The 20,894-nt window shown below is 36.1% G+C and overlaps 1 protein-coding gene across 1 annotated transcript; it reads right to left on the bottom strand.

The window, feature by feature from the left end:
• Positions 1-5,741: 5,741 nt before the first annotated feature.
• Rbm13 (RNA-binding motif protein 13) lies at positions 5,742-18,950 on the bottom strand. The gene is made up of 8 exons (XM_071599030.1): positions 18,815-18,950; positions 18,671-18,717; positions 18,452-18,595; positions 18,179-18,361; positions 14,487-14,616; positions 11,827-11,919; positions 6,454-6,600; positions 5,742-5,894 (listed from the first exon to the last, which is right to left on the bottom strand). The coding sequence occupies exons 1-8, from the start codon at positions 18,827-18,829 to the stop codon at positions 5,757-5,759; spliced, it is 897 nt and encodes a 298-aa protein (XP_071455131.1). The 5' UTR covers positions 18,830-18,950; the 3' UTR covers positions 5,742-5,756.
• Between the last annotated feature and the right edge of the window lie 1,944 nt (positions 18,951-20,894).

The raw sequence follows: 20,894 nt of genomic DNA, 5'->3' as shown, positions 1-20,894 counted from the left end.
GGCTTTTGAAATGTGACGGTGGAGAAGAATGGAGAAGGTGAAATGGACAGAGAAGAAAACAAACGAGGAAGTACTTGGTATGGTGGGCGAAGAGAGGGGTTTGTTGGGAGAAATCCTATGGAGGCAGGAAAAGTGGATGAGGGGGGTGTTGACCGGCAGTGGGATGTAGAAGACTGTAATTGAGGGGAGAATGTTAGGCAAACGAGGAAAGAGAAGGAACAGGATAGGGATGTTGGACGGGATGAAGGGAGGAAGAAAGTACTCAGAGATGAAGAGGGACCTGTCATAGAGTAGGATGATGGATTTTTTTTGTTAGGAGTAATTAAATATTTTTTTGGTAGTTGTGTCCATCCAAAAACCTACCTTAACCAGTAAAAAAAATACACACACATATAATTATATATATATATATATATATATAATTATATATTCAGAGTGCGGCAACATAACTTTGTTTTTTGGAAGCATTTTGCTTTTGAAAAAAGGAAGTTATGTTCCTGCACCCTATATGTACATTTATGTGTGTGTGTGCATGTACATATACACATCATATTTTTAAACATATATATTTATTAATTTAGTATTTCATGATTTCCAAGTCTACGAGACTTTAATTATAGGTATATCGCACATGTGGTGCTGTTGTGAAACTCAATATGGGGTGGGCTAATTGTGATATAGCCCATCTGCTAATATATGAAACTTATTTTTTTATTGGTCTGTACAGATCTCCAAGTTCACCAGTCGATGAATTCCTCAAAAAAATGGATAAAATACTTGAGAAAGTTGTCAAGAAAAACAATAAAATTATCATTGCTGGGGACCTGAATATAGATGTCTCAAAAGATAACAGCTCTACTCAAAAGCTAAAAGAAATACTTCTCTGCTACAGAGTTCAGCTAACTATTTTTACCCCAACCAGAGAGTCATCTCACTCAGAAACTGTTATTGACAACATAGCTACAAATCTACCAGAGCATAACTTCAAATCTCTAGTTTTGGAAACTACTATCTCAGACCATCATGCACAAATTATTGAATTTAACGCACACACTCTAACAGATAGAAGTGACAGAAACACAGATACAGTGTACACACGTAAATACTCACAGGAAAATATGAATCTATTTAAATGGGAGTTGAAGAGTGTTGACTGGGCAGCAGTACTAAATGCAACTCTAGTTACAAACAAGTTCAAAGAATTTCAATCAATTATTGAGTACTACTGGGATATTTGTTTCCCATTGAAAAAGCTAGCCATAAAAAATAAATCCGCAAATAAAGGATATAACTGGATAACAAATGAGGTTCTGACTGCTAGAAATAGGCTTAACTACTTAACTAAGGCTAGTAAAGTGGATGCCAGTCTGGTACCCTTAAGAAATAAAATGAAGTCCGAGTACAGGATGCTGCTTAGGAAAGCAAAAAATGACCATGTCCAACAAATTATTTCGAATTCTACCAATCAAACAAAAGCGTTGTGGTCTGTAGTAAATAATGAAAATTCCAGTAAAATATCAGAGCCCGCGAAAAATAAATGCTTCTCAATAACAATTGATGGAAAAGAAATTAGAGATCCTCAAAATGTGGCAAATGAATTCAATAATTTCTTCGTAGATATCATTGGCGAAACAACAGCGCAGAAAAACATTCTAAATGATAGCATAGAAAAATTAATGTACATTAGTGAATCAATTTACTTAAATCCCACCACAGAAAATGAAGTCAGAAATGTAATCAAGAAACTAAAAAACAAAAAATCCAGTGGGCATGATGGCATATCAAATTATCTAATAAAACTTTGTCAAGAATCCTTCACTTTACCTATTACCAATATAGCCAATGAATCGTTTCTAACTGGGCAATTTCCTGAAGAATTAAAAATAACCAAAGTTATTCCACTACACAAAAAGGGAGCCAAAGACCAACTGAATAATTACAGGCCAATCTCACTAATTTCGTGTATTTCAAAAATACTTGAAAAATTGATGGAAGAAAGACTATTAAAATTCCTCATAAAAAATAAAGTTCTTTCTCAGTCACAGCATGGCTTCACAAAAAATAAAAGTGTAGAAACTGCATGCAGTGATTGCATGCACATTAGTGTGCATGCAGTGAAACTGCATCTATGCAGATGACATAAGTCTAACAGCAGGTCATACTAAATCATCTCAATTAGAAATAGACATGTATGCTATGGCGAATTCAGTCGCTCAATGGCTGCATGTAAATAATTTACAACTAAATGCAAGAAAAACAGTTTACTTGGTATTTAGTAATAGAGACCTTCAGTCGAATATTTCTGTAGAAATAGAAAACCAATTGATTTCCGAGTTAGAACATACCACTTTATTGGGTTTAGAAATAGACAACAAGTTAAGCTGGAGGTTCCAAATGGAAAAATGTAGTAAAAAATTATGTTCAGCCCTATTCCTTTTAAAAAATCTTGCCAACTATTGTAATACAGAAGTATTAATCCCAGTATATCATGGTATATTTGAGTCCATAGCTCGATATGGCATTGTCTGCTGGGGGAGTTCAGCACATGGAAACATCAATAGAATACTCACACTTCAAAAACGTGCGTTAAGGGTTATATTTAAACTAAATGCAAGAAAATCCTGCAGGGAGTATTTCAAATGTCACAAAATCATGACCATTCCCAGTATATATATGTATAATGTGATATTGTATGCCTGCACGAAAACACCTTCACTGATCAGAAATAGGGACGTTCACAAGTACGACACCAGGGGCAAGGAAAATCTTCATAATGGCCATTGCAGAGTAGCAGTACTAAAAAAAACCCCAGAAGTTTCAGGAAGACTACTGTTTAATCGGCTTTCTGAAGAGTTAAAACGAATACTCCCCCAAGAAAATAAATTCAAAAAAATGTTAAAACATTTCTTTTTAAATAATGTTTTTTATAGCGTCCAAGAGTACACAGAAAGAGCCAATGTAGGAAATTCAACTTTTTTAAATCCTTAATACTCATATATGTCATGTACATTATTATTCCTAAGAACCTGTATACAATTGATGTAATTGAATTTTTGACGAAGCCCATACAATTATGTATTGTTCTATGGCGAACAAAACTATCTATCTATCTATATTCAATGAGTTCTGGTACCCGATAAATGACATGCTTCTGGTGAAGTTGAGGATACTCAGAGAGGTATGCCCAGCATCGAACGTACATACTCCAGTCAGTAGTCTGGACACTCTTCCCTGGGCTACCAAGTCCCCACGTATATGACCATCTAGACATGCATATGAATGGTCCGAGCCCTTAAACACTTCTTTGATGAACCTTTGTAAGGTCTGAGCTGGGTTTCTTAGACCAAACAATGAATACAGAAAGTCCAAATGGCATGATGATTGCTGTTTTTGGATTTCATCTGGGAAAACAGGTGATACATGCATACTAGGACATGGCGCAAAAAGTCTTGAATATGAAAACACAAAATGCTGGGGAGCCCTATTGCCTAAAAATTCCATTTAGAATTAATCAGAAAACAAAATAAAGCAATATTAATTGCCTGTACTTAGTGAAATCATATAATCAGTGTTTTGAACAAACGTTGGTCAAGAAAGAAATATTAAAAAATTAATTTCCATTGAAAAGAATCCACAGCACTGAGTAATCATGGTAAATATTGGTTTATTAAAATTAGAAATAACAGTAACAAACCTTATCAAAATAATCCTTGGACAAAATATAGCCTCACTCATACCTCTGTTCTTACAGATTTCAAATTGGTTTTCCAACAGGATGCCTCCAAATTTTTCTTCCCCTGTTGACTGATAATTCTTATCAGTATATCAGATTTGAGATTGAAAATTTGGAGATTAAGTACCCGAAAATCCATTTGGCAAATATTACACCATAATTTTACACAAAAATGTGAGGCATTTTAACCAAAAATAGTAATTAACCAGTAAATTGGATTGATAGCTTATCTCTTATTAAGCCTTGTATCAACTGAAATCCATGCATTGAGGTAATGGTGTTAAGTTTCTTTTTTGTGGTATTCCAGGCCAAACAGAAACCTGACAAATCAGAATGGTCAAGTAATCCCACCCGGGTAAATTAGAGAGTGTCCAGAGCCCAGAGTTCAACCCAGAAATGCTTTGCCCGAGTGGTAAAAGACAAAGGGGGTTCGGCAGACCATGCTGGTGCAAATTTTATGTAATAGAAAACAAAAATAGATATTACTGGTTAAAAATGAAAAAATAACTCCAACTATGCAGCTATTAAAACGAGGAAACTCTGCCACTAAGCATTATCACAGTCTAATACATAGCCTGTGGTCTGAAAAGCCTGGTGGGATCCTGCCATCTCTTGGCAAATTAGAACGTGAAGTGAACTTCACATTCAAGTTTGCCAAGAGGTGGCAGGAAGACCTTAACCAGATGGCACAGTAGTTTTCTTTCATTAACATATAAATAAATGGTGTCACAAAATGTATATAGATGGTAAATGAACGAGGCTACTGTAAAGATTATTTTAGTAAAACTATTGACATTGCTGTATATTGTGAAGAAGTTTAAAAAAAATTTTAATTAGTTCTCCCTAGGATTTTTGCCGGCAGTTTATTTCATGTCCATTGCAAGGATGAACTTGCTACTGAAATTTTGTATCCCTCCCACTCCCTCATCCTAGATCTATCCTTCTTTAACATCCAGTTCTCCCCACATGGATCTACCAAACAAACTCCCATTAAGAGTCAATGATTGGCACCAAAAGCTGTACTTCCCTTTCCCTCCCATCTACCTTTTAATCACTTTACCCTTTCCCTCCCACCCTGACCAATCCTCCCTCTCCCCTGCTCTGAAGGTACAAACTTGTCTTCTTTGAGGACCACCTGATGACGATGTCCAACGTCAAAACCTAGGTCGTGTTCTAAAAGTGTGCATGGAATTACAAAGTTACTAATTTCATTTCAATATGTTGTGTTAATTCCACAAAGTTACACCAGAGACAGCAAATTTAAGTTATTCCAGTCTCCCTTGAAATTAGGGATCATATCACCACACGTTTCATGGGAATAGTCATACATATTTTGTAGGGTAAATTCATTGAAAAGCATATTAATATTTACGAATTGCAAATGAAACAAAGTAGAAGCCAATTTCACTCTCCCCAATACAACTTAATTTTTATAACATCCCCCGTAATGTCACTCCATTGCATAATTGAAATGTCATAATCAGTTAATCATGAAATTCACTTCACTTTTTTAAATTAATTACCAATACCACATGGATTTACTTACTGAGGTTTTTCTAGTGAATGTTATCTCCTGAAGAAGTTCTTCAAAAATTGAGACTGTCATGCAATGGCTGTCCAGACAAGCTGGATTTCAACCATGGCCCTCAAGTAATTTTCCCAACATTCGATCAGAATCAACCCTAACCATTTATGTCTAGGTAACTTGTACCAGAAGACACTAAAAATCTTAAGACAAAACCATTTCAGCCTATCCCAATAAATGTAACATTCTGTTATTATTATAAGTATTACTGATCTGACTCCAGCACTTCATCTGATGCAGCCATCGAGACATGTTCACAAACTGCACTATTGTCAACATGCAATATGCACTATGCTGCATTGAAATTTTACTTTTTCCTGAACAAATGCTGAAGGTTATGTCTTGCAACAGGAGACTAACGGTGACCTATGATTAAAACCAAAGACAGCAGTTTTCTTTCAAAATTAAAGTTTAATATTTTTATACATTTAATAATAATTAACTTGGTGCAGGCTGTTTTTCCATCTCAGTCTCATATTCAATCTCAATTTTAGGCCTTTTCTTCTTGTTCGACGTGGATGCACTATTGTTACGATACAAATCTCCTCGCATACTGGCAATAGTTGAGGCAATCTCCTGCAAGATAATTAAAAGGTTATACAGAGCCTATTTATCAAAATATCAAGTTACATTATACTTAAGCAGGATACTAAGGAAATCATTTATCTTCAATGGGTATTCCAAAATAACAATCTAACTCAAAGCACTAAGGAGCTAACAACCCAATTATCAAAAAAGTACTAAATTAATTTCATTCAAAGAAACTATGGGAATTCTGCAACAGTAACTTCAATCAAACAATGTGTGGACGCACAAGGGTGCTACTTCAAAGATTTTTGACAGAATGTATCAATTCTGGCAATAAATATTTTTAATCAACTCAGTCCTACTACTTTTGGGACAGACCTTGTACGCTGAATCATGTGTTGAAAACAATGTTTCTTGGATGGTAACTGCTATGTTTTTAACTTTTGGAAGGGTTTCAATGGCCTTTAATAATGGGCAATTAATAATTATAGATAACAATGATAAGGCAATATTTATAAATTCAAAATACAACTGGTACCCTTGGCCATCGATGTAAAGCTGTAAAAAGTTTGAAAACAATGAAACATCCAAACGTAACGCAACTCACCTCAATGTCAGACGCGCCATCATCATCTCCCATATCAGAGATGTCATCATCACTCTCACCCTCCACGTAAACTGTTTCTGCCCCTCCCTCCTTCTCCATTTCCTTCTCCATCTCCACCTCCCTCTCTGTTTCCCTTTCTTCTTCATGCTGCAAAGGAACAGTAAAGGGTTTTAAGCCGACACATCATCCAAGATCATATGGTAAAAAAAGCCAACCATTACATCGTTTCCTTCAACAAGAATGGTACCCACCACCCAAGCACCAATCATGGCATTTAATGAGCCACTGAACAATGAAGCCCTTTGCTGCTAGCCCAGAGATCATGGGTCCGAGTTCCTCTTAAGAATGCATGCTAATACGTAAAAAGCATAGCTAAGTGAGATCAAAAAACCTAGGTCACTGATTACCTTCATTATCCCAGGGTTGATAGCAATAGAACTAGACTTATAGAGTCATAAGTAAGCATGCACACTATATTGATTCTTTGAACTGAGCTTGCAACAATTCCGTGGTTATAAAGGCAGTTCCGGCAATGGTACCATAAAGTGGCCGGAGCTGAGGGCTGTTTTTCACAAGCGTGGTCATTTTGGACAGATGTATATTTTGTAATTCAACTCCTTAGTCTGCTTGAGATATTCAAACCAAGTAATTTTTTCCAATTATTGTTAAACAGAGGCATTATGAACACATTCAGGTTGGTGGCATTTTCTGTGCCAATTTTATTATATTTTCCATCAATCAAGTCAATAGAAAAAAACTCCATATGCTTGAAGTCCACATGAGTCACGCAAAACTTTATAGTATAGTATCTTCAATAACAAGAGTATTTCGCATGGTAATTTTGGACACGGTTCACGTGCATCAAATATGCTTTGGGAATGAAGGACATTTCCAATATGTGAATGGGAATCTTATATATGTCATTAGGGATATAAAAGGAGGGCATTGAATGATTAAAGGAATACATTCAAAAGTCATCAGAAGAAGACAATGTCTCAAGGAGTACCATAGCCGACCACTGTTGAAACATTACAACCTCTAAAATCAGAATATGGAACGCAATTCCATAAAGACAGGAGCTTTAATTCACAACCTATTCGAGAAGATATCTACAGAACTCCTCACCTAAAAGATGTGCTAATGAGGCACTTTAATACGTCAATGTAGCACTTTTTAATACGGATGACCTTGAAAATAGTGTCCAACTCTACTCCAATTTTTCAGCTAACTGATTCTGCTATAAGAAATTTGTAAATGAGGGATGAGACATGGTATATAATACCATGTGACAAAGACACTCAAATTTTTATTGACAAAATATCATTGAAAATGTCCAAAACTGCTCCACCTTATGGTAGAGTGAACATGCTTTTCTTGGAACAAGTCTGATTCCTCGTAGGGGAACAGCTTATTCATTATATGCTTTCTGTTATTGGGTCAAGTATTACGATGGATAATTCATGTCTAATTTAAACAACAATTTTAATATTTTTGAATTTACTTCAACAAAACTTGCCTTGAACTAAGTCCTGTACTAAGCAGAAATCTGTCATATCTGGGAAAGGTTCTGGCTCCAAAATATAGGCAAACCGAATATGTATGCTTCAACTTGCAATGGCTGCTGCCACTGATGCAATACTCATGCCAACACTCTTGGCTTCTACTTTGTTTCATTTGCAATTCGTAAATATTAATATGCTTTTCAATGAATTTTAAGCTGCATTTTTAGCATTTTTATTTTATACCAGGTTTTGATGTATTGAATCATCATCAGGCAATGCATCAAAACCCGGTCGTAAAAATAAAAAAAAAATTTTATCAAGAGGAAATGTGCTTCGATCAGTCATTCATGATGTTCAATTTCCACCACATCACGCCAGAAGCTACTCAATTTCTTCTTTGTATATTGATGTGAAATTTACTTTTCAGAATCATTGTAAGATTTTCAAATGCTACAGCTCAAGTGAATGGGACATGGACAGTGAGATGGAATAGAGAATATCACACAAATTCAGCGTCAAAAAAATGACAAGACATCACATAGGGGAAATCTAATGTATGAATTCAACTATACAAATACTCTCACAGTGACATGAGCATACTGAAATGAAAACATTACCAGTAAGATTTTACTGAGAAAGGCTATTCTGGCCTTAACGATTAAGCTAACAAGTCATTCAGACAGCCTCTCCAGGATGGCCAGCAAATGTATTTACGAACTCCTATGCCTTCTCAGGTTTGAACAAATAAATACCTTGGCTTAATATGACAATGTAAGCGGCACAACACCATTAAGCACTCGGGTGCAATCTGTTTGCTGTCTACAAAGTGCAACAAGTGTGGCCAGACAAAGTTCAATTTGAAATTCCCATCCTTTATAAAACATGATAAGATCAACATTGACACCCATATAAACTTAATGTATAGACTGACAGTTCATACCCTCAAAGCAGTCGCAGAGCTAAGATCAAGTGCAGAATATAACCGAAGACCCGCAATCATTGAAAATGTACTTGTTGGTCACTCAGCAGCAGAAATTATTGTTCTTTGAGTACCCAAGATCAATGATATAAGATGTCATCACAAAGCACAAGGAGTTAGAAAAACCCAAAAATGGTTTGACAACACCAGCAAGGAAAACTCACTAACAGGAGACCCCTTGTTGGGGCGTCTGACAGTTGTCAGGATGATGTTATACCACAGCATTTCTTTAGCAAAGTGGAAAATATCAACAAAGAAGTTTATTTGCGTGCTCAGACAAATGTAGTGAAGCCGTGGATGGAAACTGCGTCATCTGTGAAAGCCATGCATTTTCCAGCAGGATGGTGACCAGCCTATTTGATGCAAAATTCGATGTCGCACAATGTCGATATGTTTTGGTCCAAAGAATTCTGGCCTCCCAACAGTCCAGATTAAAAACTGTTAATCTACTATGTGAGGGGCGTGGTCGAAAAGATCACCAACAAGTCCAAAAATCCAAAAGTAACATCATTGAGAGTCATCATTGAAATGAAATTCATCATTTGAACGGTGGTACATTAAAACAGCCCTGCGAATGCTTCAGACTGAGAATGAAGGCCATCATTCAAGCATGTGAGGGATGCATCGGAGAAATTTGTTCTGTGTGATCATACAAACAAGTTAATACAACAAACTTTGTAAACATTTTCATTGTGTGATAAACACCCAAAATGTCGTAAAAAACCTGAGATGCATGTCTTTCCTAATTATTCCCCTCTCTCATCTTTATTCATAAACAATGCTTCCAAATAAAAAAAGCAATTTACTGCATCCATTTTTTCCCCGGAATAACACTAATACTTTACTGAGGACTCGGGAAAAAATAATGACGTCCAGTAATTTATGCAAAGATTTTGCCATGGAGAAAAAATATTCAAAGGCTGAATGGAAACTATCCTAATCCTATGAATTACAGATTCCTTCAACTGGCAACTCAAATCATAACTATCAGTGACATTGTACTGTCCTTACACTGTGGATCTTTGGCACATGGTGTCCACTATCCAGCAATCAGGATAAGAGTTTCCAGAGAATATTTCCAATTTCCCAAAGTGTTCCACAACCTTGAAGCTTATGTTTGGGCAAATACGGATTACATGTCAACAATTATTAATTGCATGTGTCAGCAATTAAAAGGAATGGTTAGTAGTCTCATTGTGAATGTCTCATGGCGAGAAACATATTGAACTTCTACACACAAATAGTATGAGAAAGAGTGTTTAACATTAACCCAAATGTTATTTCACATGGCAGCAATGACATTTAATTCTCCCTGATGAAAACTTTCTCCTCCTCTTCAAAATTTACATCCATACATACACATAAAGTATACAGTAAAAAAATACTGATTATAAATTCTCTTGAAATTGCAAGTTCCTGGAAGTGCGCATTTCCATAGAGAATCATGGATCACCAGGATAATGAAAGCAATATCCCGAGGAATATGGAGACATAACTTTTCAACAAAATGGTTCACCCCAGAAAGGACACTTAACAGTTATGAGGGGAATATGAATAATCCCATATTAACCATTAATCGGCAACTAGACAAACATAAAAACAAAATTCAATAAATTTGAAAAAAAATCACAATTACACAGGTACCTGAGAAAAAATTGATAAAAATTAAATAATAATTAGGAGATGTGTCTAGCCTCTAATTTCCACCTAAATCATGAACCACTGCCTGAATTTGTGCTATATCAATGCCTCTTCATCAAGGTTAAGTAGAGCAAGGGGTTTGAAGAAGATACATGCAAAAGAGCAAACGAGTACAACCTCTTGAGCTTCCCTACATGATACATGTATCAAATAGAGATTTTTCCAGAGCAACCACCAAACTCCACAATAGTTTTACAGGTGAGCGAAATTAAGGGTGCTAGAATTACAATGAGCCCAGTCAAAATTGCCCACCATTTAGGACTGCTAATTGACAAATAAATTCATCTGTGCAGCACTTTCATAAAATTAAAAAATAACAATGGTCACAAAGTTTTATTTTAAAAATTCCAAAAAATTATCTTCCACATCAAAAAATGAGACAAGAATTTCTCTATTCCTGAAGAATCTATTTGCATATCTGGTTGATGAGTGTTATTATAGTGTAAATGAATATTAATGTAAAACTTAAGGGTACATTAGTTTCCTGTCATAACTGTTTTGGTACTTTTATTTGGGAATAATGTGATCTATATCCAATCGACGTGTCCTATTCAGCTGTCCTGCATTCTCAATACTGTACACTGCGTCTGCTGGGCATATAAATATATTTTTTATCATTATAAATCTTTCAGAGATAAATGAAGTGAGATACATACTCCTTTCAGATTAACAAAACTTTTCCAGTAGTTGAAAAAATAGAGATTTGTTGAACTTTTTCTCACACCTAATACAATTATACTTTTACTCAAGAACTAAGACCTATTACCACTGTACATGAAAAGGGTTCAGTTCTTAGACAGAAATTGTAGGCGCAGGCTGTCTTTTTAGCATAACAGGTATTTCACCATAATACATAAATGCACAAGCTGTTTTATTAGGGAAAAAATATCAAATCTTCGGACATAAATGGCATGTATATAGCATAAATTAAGACATCCTTTCATACTCTAAAAGTATGTTAGTCAAACTCAATTATTTACCATCATTATATTTTAAATAATGAGTCCAATTCTCTACTGAGCAAATATGTTCTACAATATTTTGATGCTGGCAGTAAGTAGTAACTCAACTTTTGGGTACAGAACTAGGAGCAGATAGATAATTCTTCAACTCCATACATGATTGGGCATATGGACTTGCCTGATCACTCTTCAATTGTACTAAGCAGCTTTACAAATAGGAACAACTTACCTCTTGCTCAATTTCTTCCACCTCACTATCCACCTCTTCTTCATTCAGGGCATTATCAAATGCAGTCTGTGGGAAGTTGTATATGTCACCATACTGAAAATTAAAAACAAACATTTTAGGTAAATCAATACCATAATCAATACCTGTATCATAAGTTACCGAATAATAAACATAACTTAATACTAATTGAGAATTTTGGGTGTTCTGATAGCTTTGGTCACATTGCACCTTTTTTTATAATGAGCAAAGATTCCTGAAATCTCAAAATGAAAAGTAAAAAAGACTGGATCATTCATCACCTAGTCTAAGTCAACAAAAATATATTTCAAACAGTACCATTACAGTGGGCATGAAAAGAGAGAAACCATTTCCAAACCCCATCTTTGTTTAAAAATGGTTTGCTCCATCAACGATGAGTTTAAAATATGTTGAGCTTGACAAATAATTTAACTGGTTATTTGTAGAATGCAGACAGCCCCAATATCACTCAAAATTCAAGGCATTGGGTATCACTGTATGGTTCTCATGGCAGGAAAATATTTCATAGCAAAAAAAATAAATTTGCGATCACTTTGAACAGTGATAACAGTGCTTGCAGTGATGAGAAATTACATCCCATCTAACGCTTCAAATTTCACTCATAAATCTACTTAAAATGTCTTTAAAAAAATAAAATAAGACAAGCTATCTTTCAATTGTGTTAAATTCTCATGCCTTTAAAACTCATTTATGCTCCTGCAATTAATATTTTCCAGCCATCCACTGCTTTTACATTCAAGGAATTCATACATCATAACCATGTAAAAATTACACTTCATTTTTGTCAAACTTCCTATGAACTATAAAAATCAAGAAAAAAAGCAGATGACATATTTTATGCAGGACATTTCAAACAAAATAGAGATACCCAACAAACTTTAACATTAAACGAATGTTTCCCCTACCTAGGAAATATAATACTCAAATATACTAGTTGATTATTTTTAAAGTGCATGAGTAGTTGTCAAAATAATATTGAAGTGGGTTGAGAAAAAATGTAGGAGGATCAGTTTGGATTCAGGATATGAAGAGGAACAAGAGATGCAATATGGTGTGTGAGTATACTGTTGAAGAGGGCCCTGGTGGAGGTGCATAGGGAGACACTCATCAGTATACAGGAGGTATATGGTAGAAAGGGGGTAGGGTAGAGGGGTGTATAGGGTAAAAAGGTAATGGGAAGACTTTAATTTGACAAAGTATCACGAGCTTAATGCACAGTGTTTCTGGGGTAGAAATTTCTTCACTTTGACTCCAGCATCACATCGGCGACAGTCATTGCAAGATGAAAAGTCCAGTTTTCCATTAACAATGACAGGTAATAAGTAATGCTGATTAGCAGGTTTACTTCCACCTGAATTAGAAGGTATCAAAAACTTCAATGCAGCCTGTTAAGTTCCAAACTCCTCATCAAAAATAATGGAAAAATTTAAATTTTACATCCATAACTCTGATGTTTCTAGTTTGAAAATAAAAAGCGAAATTGCCAATCACAATGTGCATTTGTTGTAATCCTATACCATTGAATATCTTGTACTGGTGAATCAACCCCCACAATCAGTGACCTCAAACTTGGCCATTCACTTTCTCAGACAGCATCATTGAGCGGGAAATGTTTCCAGAGTGATGAGCAATCTACCCTAAGTCAAGAGTGGTTATTTAGTTAAGTAAAGAATTGACATAATTACTTGTTCCTCAAAAGAAAAAAGCATGATGGATCTTGGACCCAATGGTGCTTATAAAGGCACCGTCAAATCGTTTTCACATTTGAGCAAGCTTCTGCCCTACCTGAACAAAATGATCCACCTTCTCTACACCCTACACTGCAAATACTACACCTACATTACCAGGAAGACTCCCAGTAGAGTGAACTTCCGATTGCTTCAGCGTGGATTGTTCACACTTAAGCATTGTAGTCAGGAATATACAAGTTTTCTTTTCCTTAAGTACTTGGCATCCACTTCATATTAAAACTCACAAACGTTTTGCTCTTAATTAGCTTCTAACTAATGAAGAAGAGGTAATCTTTGCTTCAGTTGTGATGAGAATAAGGTACTATACCAATGGGAAGGGAAAGGTTAGGTTCAAGCCCTCCAATTGCTTGGATTTTTAAATGAAATAAATTTTCCTGCATCATAACTTTTTACTCGGTGGATAAATTTTGTTCTATTGTAACTACAGCAAGCTTAAGTCAAATTGTCACCATATCTGGACAGGAATGTACAGAAAAGACATTAATGAAAAGTGGAGGCTTGCATTGTCTGATGATTTTACAAAGGTAAATAGGTGCAGGCTTTACAGGAAATTGAGAATACTTTGTGAGGTATTTGACCCCTACAGACATTCAGATGCTAAACTAATACCACAATAAAATAGTTAAAAATCAATAATTATTAGGATGTAATTTAATCATTTTGTGAAGGGCAATAACTTGCACCTTCCTAATTTGGAAAATGCCTGACAAGTAGATGCATTTTTTCCTCCCGAGACATATTAATTTATCAAAGTTCAAGGGCAAACAAAAACCTAACAAAAATATAAACAAGAGAGATTCAAAGTTAAAAAAAAAAACAGTTAACCTACCACTGACAACTTCCATAGGCAGAATCAAACAAAGTACTTACCACGCCCTTCTTTAATCTCTGCAAAAGTTGCTTCTCAATGGCATTATCAAGTCGTGCTGCAATCAAAGCCTTTTCTTCTCGCCTTCTCTCCCTCCTCTCAATCTTTCGCTGAAGTGGAATCAATTTCTTCCTAATGAAGAGAAAATAAAGTATGAGAAAAAAACAAGATATTGATGACAAAATTCAATTTTACTTGTATTCCAAAGTCCTCAGCAAATATCTAGTTTTTTAAACTTAATGAACAGCAACCTGATCTGCTTTACATAAATTTATCGAAAAATTTTAGTTCTTTCAAAATATGTCAGTTCATTTTGAAGCCTTGAAACCCTGACACATCCTCCTTATGCGTTATTTTACAAGAATGTCATAGGTGATAGTAATCATCTTTTAGTGGTAACCAAGACCTATCTTAAACATCAATTTTTTCTTTCACTGCTACCTGATACTCAATTATACTCAATCAATTAAAAAACCCATTATATATGATATGCTCATATTTCATAATCTGAGAAGGATGGTATGATAATAAGTTAACCGTCTTTGCACCTACAAGTTCTGCAAACAACATATGAACAGAATACAAATAGAAGGAAAGGTTGGTTGCCCCCACTATTGATGCTGCCTCCGGAAAGTAGGTAGAATTAAGTTATGCAAACAGGAAAGTGGACAACAGGATGTATATTATAAAGGATGATAAGAAATTATGGGTATTGTGACCAGAAAGGTATGCTATAAGTCATTGAAACCTCTTGCTAATGGTGAAAATAAGATCACATACAAAATAAGGAAATGTCAGGTTTGCCAATTTTTTCAGACTTAAAAATTCCCTAACTTTTCCAGATCAAAAAGCATGTTATCCATACAAAAATTGAGAGGGGTAGAGGAATCATCGGGCCCACAATAACCTGACCGGCATGCTGAACTGTACCAAAATCTCATGTCTATCATTACCCTGAATATTGTGTGGTCTGGCAATGGGCAAAGAGTTGTTAATCTGGTACAAATCAAGTGCAATGGCTGTTAAACCAGGTGTGACCATAATTTTTTTATTTGTTAAATTTACAAGCATTTAACTTACTATACTGTCAACTTAATGTGTGATATATAAATGATATCAGTTTAATGCATTAAATTTCCTAAAGAGAAATTATGGAGGTAACACACGACAATGGGTCGTGGTAGTCCAGGAGAGCGTGGGACTGCTGACTGGAGGGACTGGGTTCGATCCCCAGGGAAGCCTCTCTGAGCAACTGCAGCTCCACCCAAGCTACATGATTTTTTGGGTAACAGATCTTCCTGGGAAACCATGACTGGCACAAGGAAAGGAACTGGGCCCCCAATCCTGGTGTGTGAATTTCACATACCGTGTAGGGCTTAGTACTGGGTGAACTCTACCATCACCTACCAAACCGGCCTTCGGGTTGATTACTGTGTTTATGGTTTACATTAACACATGACATTGCATAGGAATTTTGCTTTTCCCTGAACCAAATAGTCAGCTGAGGGCAATTTAATTCTACCGAAAGCTTATGGAGAACTTGTTCTTCCCTATAACATAGAAGTTGGTTTATATCATGCAAAGAGGGAAAACAGTATCAGTGGTAAATGGATCTGGAGCCTGCTTTCATGAAAGTAAATATTGACACTGGTTCTGGCGTTGCGACAAGCTGATCAATAAACATTGAAGAATTAACTGAAAATTCCTAAGGTAATATACCAAAGCAACACAGTTATAAGCATGTGAAAAACCACAAAACCAAAAAAACCATAGTAATGGACCCCAAGGATGGTATGATATGAGTAGGTGAAGATTGCGCTCACCTGTGAAATTCACATATCAGGACACAATCCTTCCCCTGTGCTGCCTGTGATTGAATCAATACCCAAAAAAATTACATTTCGAGTGAATATTGAATTCCAGGTGATGCTCGGATGCAAGTTTGGAAGTTTCCTTTAAGTGTACTTTTGTTTTACTGACTGATTTTATCTATTATCTTTTGTGATTACTTGGGACTTGTGTGCCACCTGACACTCTATCTGCACATGTAAATTTTAATAATAATAATATATTTTCCCAGTATGAAGTCAGGCACAGTTCCAACACATTGTCTTCTCTGGTTGCCTGAACACACTAATGTGCTGAAATATTGGCCCTAGCTTGAACCTGTTCAAAGGTCTATAAAAATGACACTATGAATTGTACTTACAGAAGGTTAAGTGAGCTATGCATACTAAAATGGGGTTAGAACCAACATTTAAGCACGAAGGTGTTTCCCTCTGAGATAATCAAGGCACTGCAAGAGATACTATGATGGCCGTCTTAATGGAGTGATCCACCAATGCACATTCTTTTATTTACAATTTTTTTAAAGTATCCAGCCCATAATAAACAAAATTAAAACTAGGATAGTGAGCTTCATTTGAAGTAGGGAGGATAATTTTCAAGACTTGAGAAAAACACGCTGGAACAAGTGGATGAGTTATGCTATTTAGGCAGCAGGATTATTTATGATGGAAGTAGTAAGATGGCATTACAGTAGGCATGGGGAATAAGGGCTTTTTTTTACCATCAATAGACATAAGGAAGTGATTTCTTAAATGTAATATATGGAGTCCACTTTTCTAAGGATGTGCGACTTGAGAGGGAACAGAAATGTGGTCCCACAGAATAATGTTGAAAGTAAAATAGATAGATGTAATAAAAAATTAAGTACTTTGAAGAATGAGTGAAGAAAGGCAAATGGAGGACACTCACAAGAAAAAGGGTGAAATTAATTAGACAAAAGGCACTGAGGCACCATACCTAGTAGTAGTATTTAGGGGAGGCGACCGACAGCTAAGGTCATTTGCGCCATTGGGGATGGACAGGAAAGGATGAAGGGTGGAGAGAAACCCAGCGTCGGTATTAGACTACTCTTTACGAAAGGCACCAAGGGGTCAACAGCTTAACGTCCCATCCGACGGAGTACTCACTCAAAGTGCCCTCCACAAAGCACCTCGAGATACCACTGAAAATATTCAACACCGCCAGGATTTGAACTCTAGGTGGGAAGCTGGTACGATAGCCACCACACCATCTCGATCCCCACCACCATACCTTACTGAAGGACATAACTGACGAAAAATTACAGGGGAAGGTCGATGTTGAACGACGAAAAGCAGGGGATATATAAGGAACTGCGAGAGATTAAAGATAATGTCGGGGGACATGATAGTTTGAAGAGCTGCTACAAATTAATTCCCAGATTGAAAACCCTTGGAAGACGTCCTCTGAAGCTCTAGTATTAATGTTAACGGAGAAAATGCACAAGAGAAGTACCATAAACAAGATCATAATTGATAATCTTAATAATTTAAAATAACTGGCTATATTCATGACGCGCTTGCAGCTAAAATGTTTTTATAAAAATCTACATTTTGTAACTCTAGAATTTAAAAATTCAAATTAACATATGCTATTTCACAAAGTGATGATGATGAGATATGCGAGTGTCGCTTTTTTCTTGTCGGTTACATTAACCATCAGGTATGCCGCACGAGCATATTTACCAGATGTGAGTTTTTCATGTAACAGTTACACTATTCCGTCAGTTCTGAGTGTTGTGTTGGCGATATTTAATAACCATTCGGAGTACCTTTAGAAAATGCATTTATATGCAAACACAATACCATTAAGTTCTTTCAATACTTACTGGCGCCTTAAACTCAGTTTTCTCATTCGAATTAGATACTGAGTGATCTTCACGAATCTTTGTTTGCATTTTTGTTTGATGAATGGATGCCAGTACAATAGATTTTCATTGATTTGATGAATCGCCTTTTCAAAATTCCTTGAAAGTTTCACTTTTTCCCACGATTTGGATGGAAAGGCAATTCTGTAAAGAATAATTGGGCATAATAAGAGAGAATGGCACCATCTTAACCCGTAGATCAACAGTAAGGAACATTATAACGGACGAACTAACCTCTCTGCTGTCCTCATGTATAAATAAATGATACCTTTTTCTTCTCTGATGGTTGCATACTGGCTGTTTGCAAGTGGACAGGAAGCTCTGCTGCATAGTCCGGTCAAATTATACTCGTGACGACAAAAACGTTGGGTTTTGGTGCTGAAAAAAAATTCTTTGTCCAGAACAATTCAACTAGTATAAGGCGTACTACAAATAGTCAATAAAAGGACTTACTTGACTTTGAATGAGCAAAATGTGTTGTTAATAACACTCCAGACAACCTATCAAAAGAAAGAAATACAGATATAAACAAATCGAACTCAAGCTAGAAAAAGTTACAGCGACCGCGATAAATCCAGAAAGCCAGTTTTAACTTACATCATCGTGCTGCATGATGAATATTAGTTATATCTTTTTATATTTTAATAGGAAAATTTCCTTTTCTTAAAACAATACCTTGGGTATAATTCGAATCTTACGTCAACAACCTCATATTCCAACGTGAACATGTGCTAAGTCGCACAATAAGGTTATCGATTATGGAGCTTGGCTATCGACATAGCCGATACCATCGATACCGTTGATACAGTCGACGTTAGTGGCGTCAATCGTACAGATTTAACATATCGAAGTGGGTATTCAAATTTTAAATTGTTTTAAGGTTTATTGCGAGTCAACCCTGAAGCATTTTACCTGGCAACCGATGCATCCAGGAACTATTCCAGGGTCTTAAAAAAGTCCCCGTGTATTCTATTGCTAATTTACTTCAGAAGGCACGCTAAACGTGATTTGTTTTAGTGGCCTGCAAAGCCACCGCTAGGGTGTGTGGCAGGGGGTAGACATACGTTAGACAAATTTGGACCCGAATATGACCCTACCGAGGTTGGGCAATGTTGTTCTGATCCCTTATCGGTCGTGGAAAAAATGACATCTTAAATTTATCTGTTCTACACTTGATTTCTTTGAGTTTATGGGCATGTTCTCTCCTACCGTAGTACGATGGGTGTAATAATACATTTTCAACATCACTGCTGAAATGACCTCTTCCCAATTGATATTAGAGAATTAATTTACCTTCGCTCCGTGAGTGATTCCCAGCCTAGCTGCTTTAATATTTTGGATACGCTACTAAGTTTATTATAACATTTTATTAATGTAACTCCTGTACGCTGAACGCGATCCAGTTCCGCAATCAATCCAACTTAATGAGGATTTCATATTCTAGCAACATATTTCAAATGAGGCTTAACCGATGACAGAACATCCTCTTTGTTAACCCCAGTTGTCTCGTTGTTGAGTCTCTCGTTCATCACACCCAGTACTCTTCTAATCTATATATATAAAGGAGAGTGTTTGTTTGTATGTATGTAATTTGTTTACTTTTTTGCTGTCATAGAAACAGCATTTTTCCAACTATGCCAGCAGGATACTTTTGCAAGAACACTATTGTATTCAGAATTGCCGAGATATTATACGTGGAATACATCAAGGAAAGTCTTTTGTAGAAGAAAAATGGGCAACTTTGATCCTGAGAATAATATTTATTCATGTGACGCATTGGGCCGAGTCTACACAGTCCATCCTAACAACGCCGAATGTTATTTTTTAATAATGCTTCTACATACCATTAGAGGACCTCGCTCATTTGCAGAATTAAGAACGGTAAACGGAGAAATATGTGAGACATTCAGAGAAGCTTGCCAGAATTTAGGGTTGCTAGAAGGAGATCAACACTGGGATGACTCATTGCGAGAGGCCAGTTTGATTTCTCTTCCAGGACAAATCCGAATTTTGTTTGCCATCATAATAACCTCCTGTAATCCATCTAACCCAAAAACATTATGGGAAATATATAAAGAATCAATGAGTGAGGATATACTGGCTAAAGTTCGAAGTGAAAATCCTACATTGGATATTACGTTTAACTCCGACATTTTTAATAAAACTTTGATTATTTTGGAGGAAAAGTGTATCACCATGGTTAACAAGACTTGAGTGGAACTCGGTCTTTTTGCACCTGTACAAGATCAACAGGGTGTATTTTATCCAGATTATATACGTGAAACTAGCTACAATGTCTTAGACTCAGAAGCATACATCGCGGATAAAAAGCCACTTCTTAATGAAGATCAGAAATTCGCGTGCGAAACAATAATGGATCAAGTAGATAAACAAGGAGGAGGTATCATTTTTCTTGATGCTGCTGGTGGCACGGGAAAAACATTTTTAATTAATTTAGTTCTCGCTGAAATCAGGGTTCATGGAGAAATTACTCTAGCCGTTGCATCTTCAGGTATTGCAGCGACATTAATGGAAGGAGGAAGAACAGCCCACTCTGCCCTTAAGTTGCCACTTCATATTTCCCGACAAGAAAATCCCACATGTCATATAAATAAAACAAGCGGCCAGGCACAAGTTCTTATAGAATGTAAATTGATAGTATGGGATGAGTGTACGA

The sequence above is a fragment of the Hetaerina americana genome, unplaced genomic scaffold (genome assembly GCF_022747635.1).
Source record: "Hetaerina americana unplaced genomic scaffold, ioHetAmer1.1.p SCAF_100, whole genome shotgun sequence".
Lineage (NCBI taxonomy): Eukaryota > Metazoa > Arthropoda > Insecta > Odonata > Calopterygidae > Hetaerina > Hetaerina americana.
This window is presented reverse-complemented; position numbering and strand designations above follow the sequence as displayed.

What these genes read in the sequence shown, in the direction of transcription:
- Rbm13 (XM_071599030.1), bottom strand. An exon ending in AGAGATTAAAGAAGGGCGTG is followed by an intron (nt 11,920 to 14,486) that starts GTAAGTACTTTG and finishes TTTAATTTTCAG; the next exon opens with TATGGTGACATATACAACTT. An exon ending in ATGGCGCGTCTGACATTGAG is followed by an intron (nt 5,895 to 6,453) that starts GTGAGTTGCGTT and finishes ATTATCTTGCAG; the next exon opens with GAGATTGCCTCAACTATTGC.